General features: G+C 47.3%; 11 protein-coding genes across 11 annotated transcripts; 5 read left to right on the forward strand and 6 right to left on the reverse strand.

Annotated features, from left to right (window-relative positions):
* Window positions 1–1,877: 1,877 nt before the first annotated feature.
* N7537_006056 (hydrophobin family protein) lies at window positions 1,878–2,421 on the forward strand (the record flags this gene model as incomplete). The annotated part of the gene is made up of 2 exons (XM_056897113.1): window positions 1,878–2,312; window positions 2,365–2,421. 2 exons carry the CDS (start codon window positions 1,878–1,880, stop codon window positions 2,419–2,421), a joined length of 492 nt encoding a protein of 163 aa, XP_056752898.1.
* A 727-nt stretch (window positions 2,422–3,148) lies between these two features.
* On the reverse strand, window positions 3,149–3,847 carry N7537_006057 (uncharacterized protein; the record flags this gene model as incomplete). The annotated part of the gene is made up of 1 exon (XM_056897114.1): window positions 3,149–3,847. One exon carries the CDS (start codon window positions 3,845–3,847, stop codon window positions 3,149–3,151), a length of 699 nt encoding a protein of 232 aa, XP_056752899.1.
* Window positions 3,848–4,941: 1,094 nt separating this feature from the next.
* N7537_006058 (NAD(P)H-dependent flavin oxidoreductase) lies at window positions 4,942–6,124 on the reverse strand (the record flags this gene model as incomplete). Its single annotated transcript, XM_056897115.1, has 4 exons — window positions 4,942–5,085; window positions 5,153–5,881; window positions 5,948–6,030; window positions 6,082–6,124. The coding sequence occupies 4 exons, from the start codon at window positions 6,122–6,124 to the stop codon at window positions 4,942–4,944; spliced, it is 999 nt and encodes a 332-aa protein (XP_056752900.1).
* Window positions 6,125–7,231: 1,107 nt separating this feature from the next.
* N7537_006059 (uncharacterized protein) lies at window positions 7,232–8,072 on the forward strand (the record flags this gene model as incomplete). The annotated part of the gene is made up of 3 exons (XM_056897116.1): window positions 7,232–7,353; window positions 7,414–7,501; window positions 7,634–8,072. Exons 1-3 carry the CDS (start codon window positions 7,314–7,316, stop codon window positions 8,070–8,072), a joined length of 567 nt encoding a protein of 188 aa, XP_056752901.1. The 5' UTR covers window positions 7,232–7,313.
* A 719-nt stretch (window positions 8,073–8,791) lies between these two features.
* N7537_006060 (uncharacterized protein) lies at window positions 8,792–9,073 on the reverse strand (the record flags this gene model as incomplete). The annotated part of the gene is made up of 2 exons (XM_056897117.1): window positions 8,792–8,819; window positions 8,880–9,073. 2 exons carry the CDS (start codon window positions 9,071–9,073, stop codon window positions 8,792–8,794), a joined length of 222 nt encoding a protein of 73 aa, XP_056752902.1.
* Window positions 9,074–11,405: 2,332 nt separating this feature from the next.
* Window positions 11,406–11,966, reverse strand: N7537_006061 (uncharacterized protein; the record flags this gene model as incomplete). Its single annotated transcript, XM_056897118.1, has 1 exon — window positions 11,406–11,966. The coding sequence occupies one exon, from the start codon at window positions 11,964–11,966 to the stop codon at window positions 11,406–11,408; it is 561 nt and encodes a 186-aa protein (XP_056752903.1).
* A 1,189-nt stretch (window positions 11,967–13,155) lies between these two features.
* Window positions 13,156–14,907, forward strand: N7537_006062 (AP-1 complex subunit mu; the record flags this gene model as incomplete). Its single annotated transcript, XM_056897119.1, has 6 exons — window positions 13,156–13,194; window positions 13,291–13,419; window positions 13,529–13,758; window positions 13,835–14,324; window positions 14,381–14,755; window positions 14,827–14,907. The coding sequence occupies 6 exons, from the start codon at window positions 13,156–13,158 to the stop codon at window positions 14,905–14,907; spliced, it is 1,344 nt and encodes a 447-aa protein (XP_056752904.1).
* Window positions 14,908–15,695: 788 nt separating this feature from the next.
* N7537_006063 (Rag GTPase GTR1) lies at window positions 15,696–16,785 on the reverse strand (the record flags this gene model as incomplete). Its single annotated transcript, XM_056897120.1, has 2 exons — window positions 15,696–16,524; window positions 16,592–16,785. 2 exons carry the CDS (start codon window positions 16,783–16,785, stop codon window positions 15,696–15,698), a joined length of 1,023 nt encoding a protein of 340 aa, XP_056752905.1.
* Window positions 16,786–17,630: 845 nt separating this feature from the next.
* Window positions 17,631–19,306, reverse strand: N7537_006064 (URC4/urg3 family protein; the record flags this gene model as incomplete). The annotated part of the gene is made up of 4 exons (XM_056897121.1): window positions 17,631–17,714; window positions 17,767–18,362; window positions 18,422–18,911; window positions 18,971–19,306. 4 exons carry the CDS (start codon window positions 19,304–19,306, stop codon window positions 17,631–17,633), a joined length of 1,506 nt encoding a protein of 501 aa, XP_056752906.1.
* A 2,793-nt stretch (window positions 19,307–22,099) lies between these two features.
* N7537_006065 (uncharacterized protein) lies at window positions 22,100–22,400 on the forward strand (the record flags this gene model as incomplete). Its single annotated transcript, XM_056897122.1, has 2 exons — window positions 22,100–22,315; window positions 22,389–22,400. The coding sequence occupies 2 exons, from the start codon at window positions 22,100–22,102 to the stop codon at window positions 22,398–22,400; spliced, it is 228 nt and encodes a 75-aa protein (XP_056752907.1).
* A 49-nt stretch (window positions 22,401–22,449) lies between these two features.
* Window positions 22,450–22,843, forward strand: N7537_006066 (uncharacterized protein; the record flags this gene model as incomplete). The annotated part of the gene is made up of 2 exons (XM_056897123.1): window positions 22,450–22,746; window positions 22,778–22,843. The coding sequence occupies 2 exons, from the start codon at window positions 22,450–22,452 to the stop codon at window positions 22,841–22,843; spliced, it is 363 nt and encodes a 120-aa protein (XP_056752908.1).
* Between the last annotated feature and the right edge of the window lie 1,501 nt (window positions 22,844–24,344).

Genomic DNA, 24,344 nt, shown 5'->3' on the forward strand with positions numbered 1-24,344 from the left:
TTTTCGGTAGATAGATAGATCTTTTATAGGATTACCTAGGGTTGCCAATTATTCTTTTACCAAAAATCTTGGGGGGTCAGTCTACTTGGGGGGCACACAAGCTATTTAGACCAGGCGTAGGTGTAGTAAACTAAGTATTAAAATCTATAGTTATATAGTACGGTGAAATTTATTAAATAATTGCGTACTTAGATAGTATTTTTATTATTAAGCCTATATTGTAGATATATATTCTAGGTGCTGTTTGTATAAATATAGTACTCTGCTAAACACCCGCACCCCGTTAGAATATATTTCTCGAATCTCTGTTGTAAAAATATCAATTCCTAACCTCACCAGTCTAGTAGGAAGAAAATAGAAAAGAAATTGCTATCAAGCATCTCTTGAAGGTATAATTATTTAATAACTAAATATGAGACTTCGGTATGTCCATTGCGTGAAGACTAATTACCACAACACCGCCTAGTTCATCAATTCATATTGTGTATACAATTTACTACTTTGGGGAATTATCCTCAAGTAACAACATTGACTAACAGCTACTCTACTAAAGTGACGTACTATCTCATACCAAAACAGCATAATGGATATCAGGCGTCACTTTGCACTACATTCTCCATATCGTCCATATTCAAGTGTGACTATGCGGAGGCAAAAGTTAGACCCAAGCCAAAAATAAGTCTATCGTATGTAGGAATAAATTGCGATATACATTAAATGAATCTAGCTGGATCCTGGAGATTCTCAAGGTCATCGAAAATTTAATTTGAAAATGCGATATGAGACTACATTGAGAACTAATGTAGACTAGAAATGCGGACTAGGTATAGACCAAGGGGAAGGATTGTTTGATTAACAATTGAAAGAAGGGGACAATGTGTACAATCTCAACCCCTGCAAAAAGATCCCAGTTAGGGTTCCGTGAGAAGCCGTCCGGGGGGGAGCTTGGCTGTAATCAACAATACTCTAGGAGTAAAGCGAAACCCCCAATCGGAGACTTCACAGGGTGGCTTGTGACTAGCATTACGGTGCTTAATTCCTTACAGCTTAAGAGAAATTAAACAATGAAGGGAGTGTCTTAGCTCTCCCTACGTAGCTTTAGCACCCGAGGTGCAGTGAGCGCCCTTGCAGGTGACCCTCCTATGGAACACTGGGCCAGTTAGAGGAAGAATCCTAGTAGCCTCTCACTAAAGTCAGGCGCCTGCCATGAGTATTGTATGCGTGACATGCCTTAGCTCCCGAAGCGTGCAGACAAAGTCAAATTAAAGGGAGAAACCCCCTTGTGTTGGGAAATTGAAGTCTCGACTCTCTAGGTACACCCTTAGAGACCCACATGAAGAGCTTAAGCTTATTTTGATTAGGTTTATGGGCGATGAATGTGGTGTAGTTATAGATTAATGGTATAGCATACTATATCTGAACTTACCTGGTTTCATCCAACATTACTGACAAATTGTGGGCACGAGTCTCGACCAGACGAGAGCGAGGGGGAAGGGAATGCCAGGGCAGTCCCTAGTCGTGTGAAGTGAGAACCTCGCAGTAGATCCATACCAGGGAGCCTCCACAGGAGCACCCTCGTTGGTCTACAGGACCTACAGAGTGGAGCGATCTTCCTCTCCCTTCCCTTCCCAGTAGCATTCCGGGGACATACTGGAGATGATCTCGAGAAGCAAAAACATTTTGGCCCTGGAACACGGCGTCCGGGCTACTCACAGACCGCCAGTAAAAATCTATAAAGATGAGGTGATTCATCGCCCTCATTCTGTTTCTTCTTCATCAGCATCAAACACTCTCATTCAATCTTTCCTTCTCTATTCTCTATTCTTCAATCTTCTCAATTCTCCGAGTCTTCTCTCGTTCAATTCCAAACGATCACAATGCAGTTCTCTATCTCCGCTATTGTCCTCGGCCTCGCTGCCACCGTCTACGCTCTTCCTCCTGGAGGTCCCTCCGCCGGTGGCGCTGGTAACGGCAACGGTGTCGGCAACAAGGGCAACACCAACGTTCGCTTCGCTGTCCCTGACAACATGACCGTCAAGCAGGCTCAGGCCAAGTGTGGTGACCAGGCTCAGCTCTCTTGCTGCAACAAGGCCGTCTACGCCGGTGACACCACCGACATCAACTCCGGCATGCTCGGCGGTACTCTCAGCAACCTGATCGGCTCCGGCTCCGGTGCTTCTGGCCTCGGACTCTTCGACCAGTGCTCCAAGCTCGACCTCCAGATCCCCATCATTGGTATCGCCGCACAGGACCTCATCAACCAGAAGTGCAAGCAGAACATTGCCTGCTGCCAGAACTCTCCCTCCAGCGCCGTGAGTACTCCAGGAATTCCACTCCATAGAACTATACTAACATCTCGACTAGAACTCCGACCTCATCGGTCTCGGCCTCCCCTGTGTTGCCCTTGGCTCTATCATCTAAGCGCCTCGCTATGTTTTCTCGCATCATGCAAGAAGCACTGGTCATAATGCCGGCTCTTCGGAGCTTGGTGCAGAGCTCGACATGAGTAGAGATGTGGATTATCGATTTCGGGGATGGGAAGCAGGCCTTTGGCTTTTGTCCGACATTTGAATATCCTGTTCAGTTCGCATCTCGTGTATCATAACCTGTATCGTGTGGCATCCCTCGGAGAAAGAAGACCTTTAAAATTATTTTCTGATTATGCCCGTGTGCTCCATCTGATTCTTGTTTTGTGCTTTGGAACCACCCAGTTGCTGTCTCGGGTCGGATTTCTTTCACATACGTTACTTTAATTCATTATATTCGCTTGACTTCTCTTCCCTGCTTCGAAACTGTAGAAAGTTGAACGCAGGCTAGCTTCGATGCTTCCCCAGCCCTGTCCAGCTCGCCGTACACTGTCCCTTGTAAGTTCCCCTTGAGCAAATGACTAGGGAACTAGATTCTTTCCTCTAGGCTCAGTTAACGACTTCTTCCTTTATCTTGGTTTCGATTCTTTTATCACCCGTAGATCCCTAACTTCTACCAGTCGCCACCTACCTCCATGTAAACAAACATAGACGTTGAATCTTAACTTTTAAACTCCCATCCCAACTATGTACACATGAAACTAACACTCACTCCAATTCTGACTCCAATTAACAAACATCAACCGCAATATCCCAAACACACTATTCCTCCTCTTCTCATCCTACGCCTCAACCCACTTCCCATTCGTCTTATCCACCAAACCCTCCTCCTCTGTAACCCCCGCAGAATCCAACCACTTCGGCGACTGTAGCCCGCGCGAAGACTTAATCGAAATCGACGAGCGTGGGACATTCAATCCACAATGCCTCTTCAGCAAAGCCGACATGGACCTCTTATCCTTCTTCTCAGACACACATTTCTGCGTGGGTGAAAAGTACTTCGGGGATGCTACCGGCGACGAAACACCTGAAGCACCCTTTCCCAGATAACCACCAACATTGTCTGAAGGGTTGTTCGTAATCTCTACAGGCGCTTGTAGCACCCTCCTCGGTGCCTCAACAGGCGACCGACAATCCAATTTCAGAACCGGATACGCGGGTCTAGATAGCGCCTTGGTAGCGCGATCTGTCGGTAAATGGCAGGGTGCGGTATTGGCATCGAACAAAGTCCGCATATTTCCATCGTCTGGCCTGATCTGCATATGGTTTGCTGGGGACTCGCATGGTAGCACTGCCTCGTGGAAGGAGTGGTGGACCATGGTTGAGGTGGAGTCCATGCTTGCACGGGTCGAGGCTGTTCCGGAAGTTGTTTTGATTAGATCGTTTGAGTCTTCGTCGTGCAGTTTGGTGCTTGTTATTGAGAGTCTTTTGGAGAGGCAGTTCTTGCGCATGCAGCGTGATACGGTGGATATGAAGCCCATTGTGGATTTTGGGGAAGTTGAGCTTGGGTGGGGATTTGTGTCTGTGTGGTGGTGGGTATTATCTGGTTGGGTGTCTTGGGTTTGATGTTGATATTGATGGAGTTTGGAATAGCTGGTAGAGTAATGGGGTTGGGATATATAAATCGAACAATGAATTCCGGGACAGAAGGGGAAAGATAGGACCTAAATTCAACTGCATTCAATTTTGGGCTTGAGATACGTCGGACGAGGTATGTCGGTATCTAGCTAGATCTTCACGGTGTAATGCTGGTTTGTATCGACTGCAGTGTAACGAAACGGGATTTGATCTACTTTCTCGAGATGGATTGCGTATTCTAACCTCGAGCACACCTACTTTTACCTCGATACCTTCTAATCTTCATTATCTAAACTGTAATTTTTGCACAATAAAAGCATAACAAGCATCGCAGTATAGGTCGGTGGTAAGGGTTACCCGGGAGAGACCAATCATGGTGAATGATATCATGCACGAAGGCCGCGGCAACAGGAAGCACAATAGAGAGATCGAATCAGCAACTGAAACAGAGCCAATCGTTTGGACCGGAAACGTAGCTTGTTTTCAAGCATTCCCCAGATGATCAACTGCATGCAAGGATGTCTCCACTTTCTTTTTGACCTCGCATAAAAAGGCGGGCTTTGAAGAGAACATCTCATTATTTCTATTTCTATTCCAGTTACGTAGGTGAGGTGAGCTTGGAAAAAGACTCCGCCATTGCGTTGGAATCATTGATCATTATGGTTGGAGGTTGGAGTTGAAGGAATGCCCCGAGTATTCGAGGATCTGCGTGCAGATCCTTGATACAATATCACGGACCCTCGCTCGGGAATGTTTATTATTGACCGTTGACCAACCACCCCTTTGGATAGTGGGTAACTGTTATTTTAGCACCGGAAATGACGTGGATCATGAGCAGCATGAAGTGAAGATAGGAAAAAAACCCGGAATTATCATCCAAAATGCAAATGTACAAAGCCAGGTCGTCAAAAGTAAATATAAAAGCCCCAACTAGTTGATTCTATTGGATCTTTTCAAACAATATGAAGCTAAATACACATCTGTAATATAAAACTCTTTAAAGCTTGCTGGAAGGAGCATCGGTAAACAAAGAGCTGGTACGGGTCATGGCCTCCAGGGCTTCCTTCTCAATCCGGGTGAGCAGGACCTCGCAAGTCGGGATGTCATGGATCAAGCCGATAACCTGACCGGCAGTCCACACCTGTATGGCGAAAATGTCAGCAAAAGCACGCGAGACATGCATAATTTTGGAAGTAAAAGTAACTTACGCCGAAATCAACGTCACCATTAATGAAGACCTGACGACCCCGCTGGCCGCTAACATAGGGTTGGACCTCACTGAATTCGCCAGTCTTGGTCTCCTGCTCCACCTTCAATGCATCCTTAGCCACCTTATTAGCGAACAGACGGGAGGTATTCTTCCACCGACGCAGCACAAGCGCAGTATCAGTCTCCTGTGCCGCGACAATAGCCTCCTTAACTTTCTGGTGGATGGGAGCTTCAACAGTGCTCATAAAGCGAGTACCCATATTGATACCCTCAGCACCGAGCGCCAGGGCAGCAGCAAGACCCTGTCCATCGGCGAAACCACCAGAGGCGATGAACGGAATGCCGAGTTCCTGACGAGCACGGCTCAAAAGGATGAAGTTGGTGATATCGTGCTCACCGACGTGACCGGCACACTCGAAGCCATCGATGGAAAGGAAGTCCACGCCGAGCTTGACGGCGGATTTGGCGTGGCGGATTGTCGTGCACTTGTGCAGGATGATGGTGCCGGCCTTCTTCAGCTGAGTGATCACGGGGCCCGGGTTGTTACCGGCGGTCTCGACGATCTTGACTCCTTCGTCGATGATGACTTGGGCGTAGGCGGCATAATCGGGGGGAACGATGGCGGGGAGGAGGGTCAGGTTCACTCCGAAGGGGTATTTGGTCATGGTGCGACATCTGCGGATTTCTTTGCGGAGGTCTTCGGGGGTTGGTTGGGTGAGGGCTGTGAGCTAGATTGTAGTGTTAGATACTGTGTAAAATTAGGACTTTCATTGAAGAGTATATGTACGACGTACAAGTCCAAGTCCGCCTGCGTTGCTAACGGCCGAGGCCAGCTCAGCGTATCCAACCCATTGCATACCACCCTGCACGACGGGCACTATATTTATGATCAGCGGCTGGTAATACGAATAGCGGATTCATATCCTACCTCGAATACCGAGTTTTCGCGTCAAGGCTGTGTTGAAAGGCATCTTGTTAGGTCGGGGTATCTAATCTGATGATTGCGGAGTCAGTAACTTTAAGTAAACAACATGCAACTTAAACGAGGGTCAGATACACTAACATGAATACGATCGCTTATTTGATTCTCAGAGTATAGAGTCAAAGAAATAATCAAGTCTCTGAACACAAGAAGACCAGATAATAAACCAATGTTACAGCCGCGGACCTCTCTGTTGTGGGGAAGGTCCGAGGTGCCGAGGTTGCATCTAGGCACCTCCAAGGCTGGGCGCCTGTGGGCTCAATTTTTTGATTACTGAGCAGACGGGGCCGACTTTATGTCAGGAGCCCTAGAGCCCTTTGTTTTGCTTGTGAATAATCAAATTATTGACATGTAAAACAAGTATATAATCCTTGTATATCTAAGAGAAAGATGTATATGTGTTTTGCCCCTTGACATGTGACAGGACCCAATGTATATGGCCGCGTCTCCAACCTTCAATGTTGGGAAGGTTTACAGCTGACAATATTTTACAGGCGGATGCAAGAAAAGAGACCATTCCCATAAATTATTCATTATGTATTGTAGATGGCTGCATAACTCGAGTGAACATGACAATTACGCAAAAAAACGTAAATGCCTCAGCTGGATGCTCCTCCTTGGCCAATGTAGGCTTTTCAGCAGTCGCAGTACCTCTTCTGAGTCACCTTGATATGTCCAAAGGACCGGGCAAATCTACAAACATCAAGTGATGTGATACATGTAGTATGTATCCCTGAATATGAAACCCCTTCCCCTCATTGGTAGAGTGGAACGGGCGATTAACGACGGGACTCTCCTTCTGAGAGCCTCTAGATCCCTCGGCGTCCACGACAGAAAGCCGCAGTCAGTGAGGGAAAGCTAAACACGACGACATCATCCCAGCCAAAACCGGTAGACGACGTGAGCGGAGACTCTTGAGGAAGAGAAAAAAAGGAGCAGCTGCGGACGGAAGAAAGTGGGAAAACAGGCGAGGTGATCACATGACTGCAGTAGCGCGTCGGGAAGAAAGATACTCCGGCTGGTAATAGACCCGATCTGATTGGCAGATATTGACTACCGGGTTCCAGTCCCGTGACTACACTCCCGTACCCGAGGTCGTCCGTTGATTCCGATCGTTCGCGAGCCACTTGGGATTTCTTATCCTGATCAAACAGAACAATCTCAACTCCGCAATCACAATGTTCTCTCAGAAGGTTGTCCAGCAGTCGATGCGACGGCGTATGTTTACCCCCAATGCCTACCTTGTCCGAATTTGCGATCTAACTTATCCCCGGACAGTTGCCGTCCAGCAGCCGTTCGCTATGCGGTCGTCTATGATGGGCGCTTCCCCTATGGCCGTTGCCCTCGGCAAGAACGTCCAGACGAGGTCAGTTACCCAGTGCTAAAACGACGAGTTTCAATTGTTTCGCCGACCCTCGGATCAAGCGCCTCTCTCGAAATCCTACGTCATCTGCAATCGCCAGAATTCCATACTAACCAGAGAATTGGTGGTCTATAGACAACAAGTCACCTCGGCCCCGAACACCGAGGACCCCAGCCAGATCCTCGTCAAGCAGCGTCTTCGGCGCCCTATTGCCCCTCACCTTACTATCTACAAGCCCCAGATCGGCTGGATCGGCAGTTCCTTGCACCGTATCACTGGTGTCGCTCTCTCCGGCTCCCTGTACCTCTGGGCTACTGCCTACCTCGTCTCTCCCGCTCTCGGCTGGCACCTCGAATCGGCCTCCATGGTCGCCGCCATGGGTGCTCTCCCTCTCGCGGCTAAGGTTCTCCTCAAAACCACCCTTGCCCTTCCTTTCACCTACCACTGCATGAACGGTATCCGCCACTTGATGTGGGATCTGGGCCGTGGTCTCACCAACCCTGTGATCATCAAGACTGGTTGGACTGTCGTTGGCCTCAGCGTTGCCAGTGCTGTTGGTCTTGCTTTTATTTAAATGTTTCCGTACCTCATACCTCCGAATTTCCTTATGTGTTATTAAAGTGACTTTTCTCAAATATACACGAATCTGGTCAATTGGCGCAAGCTCAAAAGGCGCTGATTGTTTTTCTTCTGTTCAACTTTTATTTTATCTCTATCGGAAATTGAGATCGGACTGGGTTAGATTACTTGCATGATTTGAATCTACAAGTACAAGAATTTTCGGCCGTTCATACGGCTCTGTTATGTCTTTCGGTCGTCTTGTTATGTGTCTTTCGAGATAAGCTCTCTTTTTTTCCCTCCAGTTTTCTAGACAGAAAGCGGAAAACGGCGGGAAAAGGCTTAAATTGTGCAGACTTTTCAATCCTCGTCTGATTTCGTAGTCTACCTCTGGATGTTTGTTGACATATATGTATCAATGTGCAAATGCAGTCGGTATCACTTGGTACAGTTCCATTAAGCTATCTTGCCCGACGATGGATATGCGAATGAGAAATGCACCTCAAGTATATAAATCCGTCACACGAAATTCATATTCACTCTTATAGTTCACTCTCCCACATTTTCCCTTCATTTTGCCTCCTTAGGGTCCAATGTTCCTCATGACTTTGCCATCTTTCCACCCTCGATTGATATTGCATTGACAGCATTAGGATATCCCAGTCGCCCATGAACGCATGTCCCCGTCATAAAGACCGTAGTTGAAATGCCTTGGAGTATGATCTATAAAGTGAGTCAGTACTTGCTCATATCATCCCGTGAACTAGCTAATATATATCTAATGGATATAGATATTTTATATGGCTGCATAAACAACACTCACCTATTGTCCCGTGTCGCCTCAACGCCAAACAAAGAAAGACAAATCAACTGCCCTTCAAGCAGGACTAGGAGGTGGGTTGGGCGGGAAAGGTCGTGGTGAGGGAGGGTCTTGCACCGAGTGACCACAAGCCAGGATGCATCCTGCAAGGGTGCAACATGTCGGGGCCGGCGATGAAGGGGTGGCCTGGAAGCCATGGGCAAAAGTAGCGTAGCAAGCCATTGGAATATTCGAAAGGTATGGAACGAAGCTGGTAATAGTGGAATGGAGCACTCGGATTGGGGCTGATAGAGAAAGGAAGTATAGATATTCAACGACAGACAGGCAAAGTACACAAGACAAAGATCTCTGATGTTTTTAAGGACGAGGACTAGAAATTTGAAAAGGTTAATCTCGTCTATTTAAGTGATTCCAGAACCCAGGTTTAGCAGGGGCATAGGTTGCGCCCTCCACACAAGTCGTACACCGCTATCCTGTCGAACATCCCAATCAAGGATCACGACAAGAAGCCGTTTGGCGATATTCTTATTCCCGTTGCTATCCGTGGACCTTGGGGATGGCTTCTATCCGTGAAGATCAATATCTTGGTAGAGCCTGCAAGGGCCCGCTTGAAGACTTGATGTATAAACTGTTAGACAGTACCCACAGATGGTGGCACCCGTTGCCGTGTGTATTATATTTTGATTTCCTTTCTTTTCTTTTCCCCGGAAGCAAGCATCGACTGGGAATTACAAGTAGACCCACTTAAAAAAACTTATTGTCTTCTCCTAAAAAGCAAATAGTATAAAGTCCGCAATGGACGGGTATAGATCCTTCCCCCCCCCCCCCGGACCAAGTGCCCCAAAGAACGCTGCAGGCGGGTTTCACCAGCCGTCCGAGCCTTCGGTTTCTTGCAGCCTCTTGATGAATCCTGTTTCACTGGGTTTCTTCTAGATGATGTGTCGTTGGCTACTTATCCGATGTTATTTACTAATAATGTTTGGGTTGAACAGACGTTTGTTGTTTTTAAAAGTATACGTATGAATTTGAGGCCATCAAACTTTAAAGGGTTTGTGTTTTTGTGTCCAACCTTATGATATTTCGATGATCAAAGATCCTCTGCCATTCACATACCCCAGCCCTTGTATCTAGAACTCCCACAATTCCCATTGTGGGTTGGGAACTTGTTTAGTCGTGAGAAGAATGTGTATGTAAGTGGTAGAAGCTTACAACGACCACAAGAGGCAATATGAGAAAAGGGAAGTCTACCTATGGAGCACGGCCAAATAAGACCGAATCCCAATACACGTGGATCACGTTTTGTCCCCTCCCCACCGGGTACATGACAGTCTCTTTCCTAATCTAGGGGGTAAGTTTGGGGTACGCTGATACAGCAGGGCCGTTATTCTGCAGTCAAGAAAGGTATGGGTCGTTCGAGCCAACCACTTGTGCCTCAGCCGAGCTTTCCAGCTGTGTATATCCGCAACCGAGCAGGCTCAACAACTATGCCCCGTGCTCCCGATAGCTTTGAGCTATGGCCTCTGCATACCGGGCAGGTTTTGCGGAACGGTTGAGTTCCGAGAAGAATACCAAAGCTCCTTTTGAATGGGTCTCGATCGCCTGGAACCCTTCTTTGTGGTTCTGTTCTTTGCTTTTCGACTCTCCGCAGTTTCTCTGTAGCGGCTAGAGGTCTGTGTCCCTGATAGTTGGGCCGCGCTCAGGGTCTGTTGCGCAGCTGCTCGCATCACCCGCTATCCAATCATGTAACTGGATGATGTTACCTGGCAAAACTATTGGACCTATAGCCTAGAAGTTAGGATAGTACAAGTTTCCTTTTGGATCACATAATGGCGACGTTTTCCAGAGAAGGATGTTGCTGAACAAAGTAGTACCTCCTACACCCCGTCATCGAGCCCCGAGTTTCTATGATGGGAGCATGCAGAAAACATGAGTCAAAGCTGCCAGCAATCCGCAGCTGGGGCAAATGCATTTGTGTCATAGCGGACCCTACCTAACTTGAACGGAAGCCTATATGTGCTGGATTTGGGCCCGCAACAGCGGTTTGATGTATGTTCAAGCATTTTTCATAGATAACATAGCCTGACCGCTAAGTTAGCATCCACATCACAGGGCTTCCAAGGTTCCTAATTAATGTGTGTCATATGCCGTTGTGATCGTACATGAATCGAGGCATGGCAGAGTCGGAAATCTGTGTACGCTCCACCTCCAATCGCCATAGTCATGCTGGCCTGTGGTAGGCTTTCACAGCCGGCATTAGCGTTAGTCCCTTTGGATCCGATGCACAAGTCAAGCATTCGAGCAAAGGATACTACGCAGCGGTGAAGGTCCCGGTTGCCTCCGGATTCCAAGGTTATTTACCTGCATGGCAAACTGCCGGGATAACAGTTGAGGAGAACTGAGTCCGCCTAGCAAGTATCCATGAGAACTAAAGTCATAAAAAAAAAAAAAAAAAACCTAGATGTGGTCAACAGTTAGCATAGATCTCACGAGTCTGGTGTAGATATGTACCTGAGGACATAGTCGGCAGAATCACACCGCCCAAGCCGAATTCTTTGCCTTCCGTTCGATCAACTCCGAGTTGACACGCAGACCACCGACCCCATGGCTTTGAATCTTTCTTCTCGAGCGGCCAGGACCGCCTGCGCTGCATCCAAATTTGCCGCTCGCCCAATTGCGGGAGTCATCCCATCCCGCACCTTTGCGACCTCTACCCCGGAGGAGTCCAGTCAACAAGAAAAGCCCCGATGGTCCTACACTCCCGCGGCGGCAAAAGCCCCGTTCAGTCTGCACCTTGACTCCAAGCGCCCGACCTTCCACGTCAATGCAGACCCGCAACTGCTCGACCGATTCTACATCCGCTTGTTCGGCAATGGCGGCGACAAACTTCTCTCCGATGAGACCAAGTGGTTGGCAGTGACACATAAGAGTTTCGACCAAGGGCGCCGCGGATTCAACGATCGATTGGCCTTCTTGGGAAAACGCATTGTGCAGCTGCAAGCATCGCTGGCCTTGGCGCAGGACGTTCCATACGCAGGCGCCGCCGCACCGGCAGAGAACAAGGATGAGTTTGGTCGCGTGCCCTTCACCCATCCGGCTCTCGATGGATTGAACAATCTGTCCGGTGAAACCAAGAAGATCCTCACCGAGCGGTCGAAGCTTGCTGAGCTTGGAAACAAGTACGAATTGCAAAAGGTTCTCCGATGGAGTCCCAGAAAGGTATGCCTTCTAGACCCTTGTGTTCTTGATCACCAGCTAACGAATGTCTTTACCGCAGCCCAACGATCTCCGTGCCTCCGGTATTGAGCTTGTTCTCGCGCACACCATGTATGCTATTGTCGGCGCTGTTTCGTTAGAGAAGGGAGGAGTTGTTGCCACCAAGGTGGCCCGTGAGCGGATACTTGAACCCCTAGGACTCAAGTCTATCTCGTAAGGGTCTAAGACTTGGGGTATTGGTCTCCGTTGGAGCATTTTCAGGGCGTTATCTTGTTTGATATTTCCATCTGTGGTAGGTTGACTGAGGAGTTCACTCCTCAATCGGGGAACCTCTACGATTGTACATGTACTTTTAAACAGACTTGTTTTTTATATCACTTTATTTCTCAGACCACTTTGTATACTGCCAAATACCACTGAGAGTTCTACTTGCGAGTTCAGAATATCCTAAATGGAGCAAATCACAATAGAAAAGAAAAAAACAGAAATGCAATTTACAATTCAAAAGGAAGATTTGATATCTTAGGAAATTAAAAAAAAAAAATCAATTGAAGTTATAGAAATGTATGGTTCCTCTGACGCCGCCCGAGTAACAGAGAAAGTACTCGGCCAGCTCTTATGGAACCCTCAAAAAAGATCGTAGTCTCCGCGCCTCTGTATCGCAAGGTAGTAATCAAAACACTACAGCACTCCGACAGAATGCCGGAGTAGCTGTAGAAAATCACAAGGACTTTGTACTGCCTTGAACTGTCTATTGGGAGCGTTGAAGAAAGAAGAAAATAAAAAGTGCGCGACGAGCTTTTATGTGTGATTTTAGACGCTAGTCCGTTTCGAGGTTGGCGTCCATCTCCGGTCTGGGACATGCGGGCATCACAATCATCCATCTGCTCCTTTCATTTCTCACCTCATCTGCTGCTAATTTATTTGTTCTTACTGCTTGATTGACAATGCTGCAGTAGGCGCATAAGGTGGCTTTGTTAATTTTTTTTACTTTCACACCCCGCCCACCTTAAGAGACCAGATCATCAACACTCTCCCGTCACCTATTTACCCCCATTGACACGTCATGGCGTCGGCACTCTTCTTCCTCGACCTCAAGGGCAAGGTAGGTTATTGGAATTGTGCAAAATATGGCGATGCGACTCTTCACTAGGGAAATCGCCAATGCGTTCAGGGACAAGCCCCCGCTGACCATCTATAGACCCTTCTGGCCCGCAATTATCGCGGAGATATTCCCATGTCCGCAGTCGAGAAATTCCCTATCCTCCTCAGTGATGCCGAAGAAGAAAGCTCAGCAGTTCCTCCCTGCTTTTCTCACGAGGGAATCAACGTGCGTCCCACCGAGTCTGGGCATTTTGGCCCAGATCACACTCAGTCCTACTCCTGAGTGTCTCCTTTTGTGCGCTTCCTCCTACTGACATAGGGGTGTCGCTGTCTAGTACCTTTACATCCGTCACAGCAACCTCTATATCCTCGCATTGACCAAACGAAACACAAATGCCACCGAAATTCTACTCTTCCTCCACAAGCTGGTGGAGGTCTTCACCGAATATTTCAAGGTACTGGAGGAGGAGAGTATCCGGGATAACTTTGTCGTCATTTACGAGTTGCTGGATGAGATGATGGATTTTGGATACCCACAGACAACGGAGAGCAAGATTCTACAAGAGTAAGCAGCTGGGCCTTGGTGGTACCGCGGGGGTGGTGGTGAAACAGCATAACTGACGGATGTGCGCTATGACCAGATACATTACCCAAGAGTCACACAAGTTGGATGTCCAAGCACGGCCACCGATCGCCGTCACAAATGCTGTCTCCTGGCGTAGCGAGGGGATACGCTACCGCAAAAACGAAGTCTTCCTCGACGTGGTTGAGTCCCTCAATCTTCTGGTCTCGGCAAATGGAAACGTACTGCGGTCTGAGATTCTAGGCGCTGTCAAGATGAAGTGCTACCTGAGTGGTATGCCAGAGTTGCGATTGGGCTTGAACGACAAAGCCATGTTCGAGACCACGGGTCGTGCTACACGAGGCAAGTCGGTCGAGATGGAGGACGTCAAGTTCCACCAGTGTGTCCGACTCTCACGTTTCGAGAATGACCGGACAATCAGTTTCATCCCTCCGGATGGTGAATTCGAGCTCATGAGCTACCGACTGAACACACAAGTGAAGCCGTTGATCTGGGTAGAGTGCGTGGTTGAATCGCACTCGGGATCCCGAATTGAATATATGCTCAAGGTAATATCCGAACCCAGTACAGCAAACATCAATCCCTGACCTCGATTCCACAACAGGCCAAAGCACAATTCAAACGCCGCAGCACCGCCAACAACGTCGAGATTCTCGTCCCCGTCCCCGAAGACGCAGACTCCCCACGTTTCCGCACAAATATCGGAACCGTGCACTACGCCCCCGAGAAGTCAGCCATCATCTGGAAGATCAAGCAGTTCGGCGGCGGCAAGGAATTCCTCATGCGCGCAGAGCTAGGTCTACCATCCGTCAAGGGCGACGACGAGCGCGGCGGCGGTATGACCGGTGGATTTGGAGGCAGCATGGGCGGAGCCGGAGGCGTAGGCAAAGCGAAACGGCCCATTAACGTCAAGTTCGAGATCCCCTATTTCACGACCAGTGGTATCCAAGTACGATATCTGAAGATCACCGAACCGAAGGTAAGTCTTTCCCACCAGTGGATCCCCACGGCCTTCTTATCTCTTAAATTCATCGCTAACAATCACCACAGCTGCAATACCCCTCTCTCCCCTGGGTGCGATACATCACACAGTCGGGCGACATTGCCATGCGCATGCCAGAAATTCAATGAAAAATATTCGAGCGATCTGGATGATTTGATTTTGTACAGCCCCGTTCCCCTTCTTGCCCTCGTTATCTTTTTTGCTCCCCCTTTTTTTCATCCTTCGTTGAGGCCGGCCGGTCCGATAGATAATCAAATCCCTCCCATGTTCTTACTCTCTCTTCTGCCTTTGGCCGCTTTATGCATCGGATGCGAGGAAATATAGATGGTTCGGATGGGATCTTATGACACTCCAGTATTGTATTTCCAAGTAAATGAATGTTCAAGGTCTTGTTCTCGGGTGATCGTAGCAACTCAGCCTCTATGCGGAATACGACAGGGAATTTGAGATAGAGTGAAGAAGTTCGTTGTGTATTCTTCTTTTTGAAGAACAGTTTAGTTTGGAATGTGTCTGGTTGACATCAGCAATGGACTTTATATAGTGTCTGTAAGATGGATATTGAAACTGCCATGGAACACTCGAGGAAACGTTGATATATAAAACTCGAGAGCGCTCCTGATAGCCTGTCAATAGTACCTAGATAGTTTTTCATGATATTTTTCAGGAAAAAAAAACAAGTACAAAGAAATCCCACAGGGTATCTCAATTCTCAGAAAGTTGAAAAAGAAGAAAGAAGAAAAGAAAAATCAAAAATGAAATACATTAATCTCCATAACGCCATCATTCAGCGCCTGCTGTAATTTTGTCATAAATCTGTCGGAAATCACGAGAAGAATCAAAACCAAAGGGAGGGCAAAAAGACCACTATCCCCTAGCTATACAAAGTCAGACCGAATGTCACATCTACCACCCAATTTTACCTAGGATTATTCCCATTCAACCCATTCGCATGGTCATCCGCTGATTCAGGCGGAGGCAGAGGGAACCCATCACCACCGCCACTGCCGGCAGCTGCTTTCGAGAATCCCTCACGGGCAAGCATAGTGTTGAGCACAGCGCAGTTGTAAGAAGCCTCGCCGGGAGGCACAACGAGGAAGATATAAGTGTTATCCGTGAAACGGCCGAGGAAGATGTTGAACTGGGGTGTTTTAGTGTGCATAACGACGAAGCCGGCTGAAGCCGGTGTAGTGAGTGTATTTCTTGCAGCGCAATGCTTGAACGCCTTCATGATATTCGAAAGCCGCTCATGACGATCATAGATCGGATTGAGCTCGCCGACCTCGGATGTCACGGAGGTAACAGTGAGGAAAGTGGAACGCTCGAAAAGGATGACTTCTTCGGCGTTTATTTTCTTCGCGAAAGCTGTTAGGAAACGCTCGATGACGATCAGGTTTGGGATGAGCTTGTGCACGATTCCGGCCCAGGCTTTGTAAAGCGATTGGTCCCAGATACTGCTTGCGAAGGTATCGACGCGGAAATCGCTGGATCGACTGCGGATTACGGCGGAGCGCTCGTCATAGATTCGTTGACGGTGCTCGGCTTGGATTAGATCCATTTTGTGCACGAGGCAGAAGACGTAGGCGTTTGGGCTGAATTCGCGCAGGGCCTCGATTATCGCGTGGTAGGTGTCTAGATCGCGCTCAACTTCTCGTGATTCGATATCGAATACGTAGATTAGGACTGCGACGTCTGAGAAGATGTTGCCGCGCTGTGAGGCTAGATAGGTTTCCATGAAGGCATCTTGTCTGAGATGGGGATCTTTGTGTTAGTGGAATGGATCCATGTGGGAGAAGTCAAGTATGCATTGCTCACCCTCCGCAATCCCACAGATTCAATGTGAGGTTGCCCATGAACTTGACGTGGCTGTGCTCCACATCAATTGTAGCACCGAGGCGTCGGACATCCTTTGCGACATAGTTGCTGAAGATAATTGAGCGCATGGATGACTTCCCCGACCCACTCTTACCCATCAAGAGCACCTTTCTCTTCTTCTTCCGAGCATCCATTCTGTCAGATGTTTTTGGGGTTGCCGTTGAGCTCAATGCCCCGCTCTTGCGGGGGCAACTCGGGTCGATCTGGGGAGCAACTCAGTGCGTTCACGGGGTCACTCAGATGCAATGGTATTGGTTTCCGGTTAGGTGTCCAATATTAGCATGTTTTTGCCTTGACAACGGGATTGAGTGCGAGAGAGCATGAGACAAGATGGAAAGGTGACAAGCTCCAGCCTTCTAATGCGGAGACGGAACAAAGTTGTCCCGAGGCACGTGACATTGGAAATACGTCGTTGGAGAGAGATAGGATTAGGCGGATAAGATAGGGAAAAATATGACTCTAGTCCATAGGTATTATCCATCAAATTACTCAGAGAATGAGAACTGGCGCGCACTTATGCATTTGGTGACACTATTATCAGCTTTGTGGAGTTTTGTTTTATTTGAGCTTTCCTGGGGCCGAGGTTACGGGATGACGACATCCCATGGGTCTCCCGAAAATCATATGTAGCTTCTTTCGATGGAACGGCTTTTATCGACAGGGAAAAGTGAAACATATAGAATAAACAGAGAAGTGAAAGGAATGGGAAATGCAATATGAAATAAGCCGCCGCCCAAAACCAATGGAAATCAGAATAGCTTCAAATGCAGAGGGGAAAAAAAAGAAAAAGAAAAAGAAAAAGAAAAAGTAGGAAAAAAGGAGAGCAAAAAGGAGAAAGCCAAACGTGAGATATAGTATGAAGGTGTTCGGTCATGAAGAGTTCATTTCATCAAAAAGCCTGTCCCAAATAGCAAAATGAAATGACGGGACGAAGGTATCCAGGTATCCAAGCATCAATTAAAATGGCAAATAGAGGGTATTAGAAGACAGTGCCGTCAGATAGTATCATGATAGGGGGTTCCTTGGTGTTTGGTCTCGAAACTTCCGCAATCTCGCGGCCACCCTGTTCATTGTTAGAATTGAGCTAGCCGAAAGAATCCTTGATAAGTGCTTACCTTCCAGGTGCCAGCTTCAAGCATTTGTGCTAGTGATAGCTGTTCTTCGGACCCCTTGAGCCCTAACTGAGCGTTGACCTCCTCTAGGAGCTCATCCAGGAATCCGACAGTAGCGGCTCGCCATTCGACAATTACATCGTCGTCGGCGCAGAAGAGCGGTGCCACTTCGACACTTGGCTGACCCTTGATCTGAGCATTCTCTTTATATGCATCGATTCCACGCTGCATATCTTCTGGTTTCAGAGTCAAGAGTCCCAGGTCAATAAGAAGGCCTCCGTTTCGATATTCAGGGAGGCCTGTTAGAAGGTCGCTGCCGGCGAAGTGGATGAGCATCAATTTCGACATTGGAACCATGATCGAGTAGCATAGCCATTGTGTCAGCTTGTGGAATGGGACGATGCTCTCCCATTGCTGTGCAGGAGGAGAATCGGGGAGACCAGAGCACTTCCAAGCATCTCCAATGGATACTCCATCAATCTGGGTTCGTGATGGGGGCCAGATGGGAGAGAAGCCATCCATGAGCACGGTCCACACAGTCGTAATCGGAACAATAGGGACGGAAGAAGCAAGTGTTGATGGATGACCCAGAAGATAATCTGAGTAAAGATTAGTAACCGAGAAAGCGCACGCACACAAAAGAGCCAGGTTTTCTCACCTAGCATATTTCCTGGTCTAGCGTCCACACCGAAGAAGTCTTGATTGTTAAGTGCCTCAGAGAGCCGTATCAACAACCCCGCGCGGCCTTCAATGCCAGTCAGTGGATTTTGTTCAGAATGTTGCATCCCCTTGGCGAGCACCTCGGCCGTAACCTTTTTGAGTCCTGCCCCGTCCACCTGACATGGCTCCGTAGGATCGCTACTGAAAAGACCCGACTTGAACATCTCCAAACTCGCCACAGCCAAGCCTTCACTGCGCGAGAAGACTTTACCAGACTCCTTCGACCGGTATGACCACTTATTTCCAGAACCAGCATCCAGTAGAACGGACACCACAAACAAATCAATCAAACGGCGGGTGCGTTCCTGCGCATCAATGCGACTGGGCCAGGACTGGAGAAGCTGGTTGATGCGGGGTCTACCACCTACGTCGAAATGCTGCCAGCGACCATGCGGAGGGATGTTCTCGTAGTCTGGCGCATAATCTCGCTATTGGGGTAAACATATTAGCGCAAGCTCACATGATCGTAGCAGTCACTTGGATTTACCTTGATGATAGAGACGACGTAGGAGGCGGTGGCTTCGAATTTGCTCATATCGACATCGAAATGGTTCAGTTGGTTATTTTTGGCCTTGTTCAGGATGATGTTGGAGCGTTCGCGCACTGCATGAATGCTCCGTAGGTATGCAGCCGGGTCCAATGCTGGGTCTGCTGGTCTGGCGATAGGGAGTTCTGGAATTGAAGCTGGCGGACCACTTCCCTTGTATCCTGGGGATCTCAGGGATGTGTTTGACGTGCGAGCGCTGTTGACCGATACGAAGGAATCATTTTCATTCTCGCTTTGACTGGAGTTCTTTGAATCTTTGCGCTTGAATATCCCCATTGTTTCGAGTGGGAGCTTCACCCCAGAGCTTGGAAGGGGATTTGGAAGGGGACACCAGTGGAGAGGTTGAAAGGAGGGGTGAGGAGAATAGTTCAGATAAGGAGTTTACAAAGAGGGGGAAGTGACATCTGGATGTGATGTTTTTTTTTTCCTTTTTTTTAAAAAACTAACATCACATAATAAAGACTCTTAAGGGTAAAAGCCAAGTAAAAATAGACAAAATAGTAATAAGTTATGATTTTTTTTATGGGGCTTTGATGACTGGAGCTCTTTAACTCGTCAAACCATTTAGTATAGGCTAGATGCCCAAATATTAATAATTTGAATCTTATTTTATTTAGGGGGAATTGAGTCTGGCACAGTCTGAAAGAAAAAAAAATGAGAGCGAATGCTTGGGAAGTAGGTACAATCCACAACTCGTACTTTAGTATGCAGAATATGCAGGGTGTACCGAATATGCCGAGTTAACTCAACTTCCCCCTAGTGTATATCGTGCATCGATGAAGTACATACCCACGTATAATAGTATAATAATATGTATTGGACTCCGTACTCCGTACTATAATAATTGTACTCTGTAGCATACACAAAGCCTTTGTGGACGGCGTACGGATACTCCGTACACATTCCCGGGAATAAATTGGCACCGATTGCCGTAATAGGTATGGGGATGGGCCCGGAGAAGTGAACCAGTCGGAACGCAAGAGAAGAGCCTATCATTCCACTTTACAAGGGGCGAACGAATCATATCTTGGAAGAATGGATACATAGGAATACAATATCAAATAAATTTTAGTTCCGGGGGGAGGGGCCACCGGATGGTACGTGTATAGATCGTTAGCTTGGATATCGATCAGACCATGCCTTATTAGGGGAAATCCAGTAGGTTTAGAAGAAAAGCGAATACATGCGGAAATGCACGGACTAGCGTACCGTTCAAAAACAAAGGAAAAAAAAAAAAAAAAAAAAAAAGAGGAAAAAGAAACAAGGCACGGCTTGCCCTATACGGAATATCGAACCCACTTCGAATATTCCAATTGTGTGAATGGCGAGCTATCGCGCATCGCGTTAATTCCCATGCGAGTCTGTTAAACAAGCGCATGCTAACGAGACTTGGTGGATTTTCTTCCAATATTAAGGTGTAATTTACAACTGTGTTTTAGCCCTGGAATGGGAATAAATCTGGAATTGTATACATCCACCGAAAACCGGAGAATTGATTCCTTCTGGTCAGCAAGCAAATCAGCTAGAAGAGGAAGGCGCTTCTCACATGTCATATAATATGAACCCCTACAACGTCTCTTAATTCCAGATTCCAAGGTTTCACATTGCAAATCTGCCCCTCCTTTTTGGGAAATAATGGGTGTCTAGAAGAGGTATAGTAATTCCAGGCCTGGTCCTTATTTGTCAAATAGATATGAAGTCTGCATAATACATGTATACATGTAACACAGTTGTGCGAAGGATCACATTAACATCTATGACGTTGAAATCCTTCGACTTTAACAATTCTTTTTTAGGGGCCTCACCTCTGGATCGTTAAGCCTAACCACCTACCCCATTTAAACCGCAATGCACCCAAGGACCTAGCTAACGGGAAGCACGGGCCTGGCCACTGTGCTGGGTCGTTTCAGGTTAACTATGTTTATTTTATCTCATTTTATTTTCTTCCATTTCATTCCATTTCATTTTATTTCATCTTATTTTATTTTTATTTCAATTTGTTACAATTTATCCATATTCTTTTTTTTTTCCTATGAGAATGACATCTAAAGAGGGATCATAAGTTGTACAGAATACTCCGTCTCCGTAACTACATATATCGAGTGACAAAATATGCCTGTGCCGAAGTGACTTTGTATAATTGTCCGAGCCCTGAAAGTCAGGGGTAAGACACGATATGATCCACCGATTTGATTTCCATTCGCTGCCGCGCGGCTCATCTTCCCGAGGGTTCCGCTGTGGTGGAGTTCCGACTCTTTCCTTTGAGGGAACACTTCTCGTCACAGCCTAGTAAATACTCAACGGAGTACAGAATACTTCGCTATAATACATATCATATAAACTAACTATCACCCTCCTGGACTCTTTATTCCATACTCCACGAAGTAGATAGTGTATCAATAGTAAAGAACTCATTTTTGAGATCATATGCGGGGGTTTGCCCAGAAAATGAGTATATAATAATGAATAATGATACAATTTATAATACCCAATCTGACCTCGGGAGCTTTGGAAGGTCTAGATTATTGAATACGAAGTACCTAGGTACATACTCCCGAGGTCCGTCCTCCCCCCGTCCTCCGTACGGAGTAGATAAAATTAACTATAAGGTGTGGACTGATTGGTCTTGCCACCGGCATCCCTAGTAGCTACATGGAGGTATGCTTTTTAGGTGTATTCTTAAGGCACTTTTTGAATGACGCAGTTACAAGTAAACCGCCGTTGCTAATTTAGCTACGCGATTGACATATGCTTGATTAGGCAATCGATCGCTCCGGCAATCAACAGTCATGAAGTTTGTTTACCGTAGGGTAGAGCCCCGGAATAACCTGGATACTCTCACCCATCTCTAATTCTATCCACATCCTGTCTATGTACCTATGTAGGTATTTAAGGGTTCTGTTCTACAAAACCAAAAGCGGAAGCGAGAGGGATCCCATCCCTCTCTCGCCCATGACTCACCTAGTCACCCTTTTTAAGCTCGACCTCAGGATCTCCTGATAATCTGCTGACCCCTCTCAACAACCCTACACGGCCGTCATCTGTCAAAGTAGAGGACCGCTCGCTAGCATGACAGGGAGAGAACATATGACACACGAACGCCACGACCAAGAGTTGGACGATGCTTCTAATTCTGACTCCGGCGAAGGAGATACCGTTCTAGCTCGCGGTTGGCCACGCCATCACCGCAACCGTTCGGCCCTGTGTGGACCTCCCAAAACGGATACCCTGGAGACGAGATCCCGGCAGATATTCGAGGATGGCTTGATGAGACTGGCCAGCATAGTGAGTATTTTTCTTTCTTTTTTCCTTGTATACGAAGCTGAAGCTCAGAAGCTAATTTCATCCATGGCAATAGATGCCTAAGTGATCGGACCTCTACGCAGTCTCACATGATTGGCGGGACTCGATGAACTCGTATGAACTCGTTGAAGCCCTCGACGACCCTGCGTATCTTATCAAGGATGACAGGGGTCATTTCTTTTGGGGCAATCTTACTGTGGACATTAGAGCGATATATGGAAGAAGGAACCCTTCTAGGCAGAATCTGGACCAAGGGCTCGGGCAACAATCCACCAGTCATGCCCTCATCCCTACTAACAACAGTTCCAGCCACTATCCCAGCAGCTGTCAAAGAGTCGCCGAATACCCACAACCCCAGCGGCCTTTACCCAACTTCTCGAATAAAACCACCAGACCAAGTCAAGTGCGCTAAGGTACGATTTGGTAAGAACTTCACTCGACTAGAAGCAAACATTAGGAAGCTCGTGGGAGCTCCGCTTGAATAGGAACAACTTTGGTTTCGAGGATTAAATTTCGGTATTAGAATCGACCCTGACCTTCTTCATCTCGGACAGTAGTAGTCATTCTGACAATGAATTTTGCTCCCGCATTCTACAATGCAGTTTCCCTGAATTACGCACTTGGGTATGTGCGAATTGGAGGCGGAGTTATGGTCTTGAAAGACCCAGATTTACACAGCACTACGCTTTGGGAACCAAGTTTAGAATCTTGGGATGCCTAGGTCGCCGGGTGGAAGCCTCTCCCTCCCAATGCAGATTGTGCAGCAGCCAATGCCAGCGGGGTATGACACGGCAGACTTCATCAAGGGGGCCACCTCTGGCATAGGGTAAAGTGTGGGAGGGGCAGTATGGTCCCTATCCCATTGTAAATGAGGCAGCTGGTTGCCTGCAGCTGTAAAGGATGCAAAGCCTTGTCCGATTCATTCCAAATGACTATCTTCGTTGTGCGGAGCTAAGGGGGGGATTTTCAGCCTCGGAATTCCTATCTCTACGCAAGTATGTACATCAACGAAGTCAAGACCGTTCTAGTTCAGCAATCACTACTTATTGCTACAATGTCCTGTCATTCTATATCAACTTTGGTATGTCAATAGATACAAAGGTAAGTTTGGAGGAATTATGTAGCGTGGATTGTTGCATACAGCGTTGTACCCAAATAGTACGTATCTACATAGTATGGAGTACTCCGTATGTAGATCTGTACTGCTACTCCGTTCTCTTTAAATTTCGCCAAAGACCTATCCTGGAGACCACCGCTATAGATTAGCCACTGACAGATTCTTACGCTTCGTATAGATGGGGTGCATCCGGTAGTCTTCAACCTGCTAAACTTCGTTAGCCTGGGCGCTAATGCATTCAATTTGTGCTTTTTTGAACTTTAAACGATTTAACGTCATGAGTTTGGCGCGTGATGGAACCGCCCCTTTTCGAGGCTCCCAAAGAAGACGAATACGAAGTACGGACTAGCTAGAGAGGGCATAAAACGTACGGAGTATTACGCCTCCAGCTACCCCTTTTAATCTTCCAGAAAAGACAAAATAGTTCTAGACTGAGCCAAATATTGCATTTCCCACCCATGATGTTCCTAATTGGGATATGATGTGCGTTGGCCAAAAGCAGAAATGGAGCCGACCTTGACGCGGCGACAACTAAGGAGGCCGGAAGATCTCTTGGTCCTTTGGTTCCATTATGATTGAACGGCAGTTCGGGTTGAGTTTAGTTTCGACCGGGGTTTCTACAATGGACAAAATAGGTATGGAGTATGTCTACGGAGAAAATATCATAGGCTATGTCACTTCCGATTAGGGCTAGGTACCGACGATCTCTCTCGGCTTTTGAACAGAGTCTTTTGCTTTTTGCCGCTTAGACTGTAAGCGTTTAAACTGTCAACGAGAACCAGTTATGTACAACATAGTTTGTACGGAATATGGTTACGGAGTTTTTGAGTGGCCACTGGCACATTTTCGAACCTCCCAAGTGATGGACTTGTAGGCCGTTATACAGCCACCCAG

The sequence above is a fragment of the Penicillium hordei genome (genome assembly GCF_028827395.1).
Source record: "Penicillium hordei strain IBT 12815 chromosome Unknown utg000003l_segment0_segment0, whole genome shotgun sequence".
Taxonomy (NCBI): Eukaryota; Fungi; Ascomycota; class Eurotiomycetes; order Eurotiales; family Aspergillaceae; genus Penicillium; species Penicillium hordei.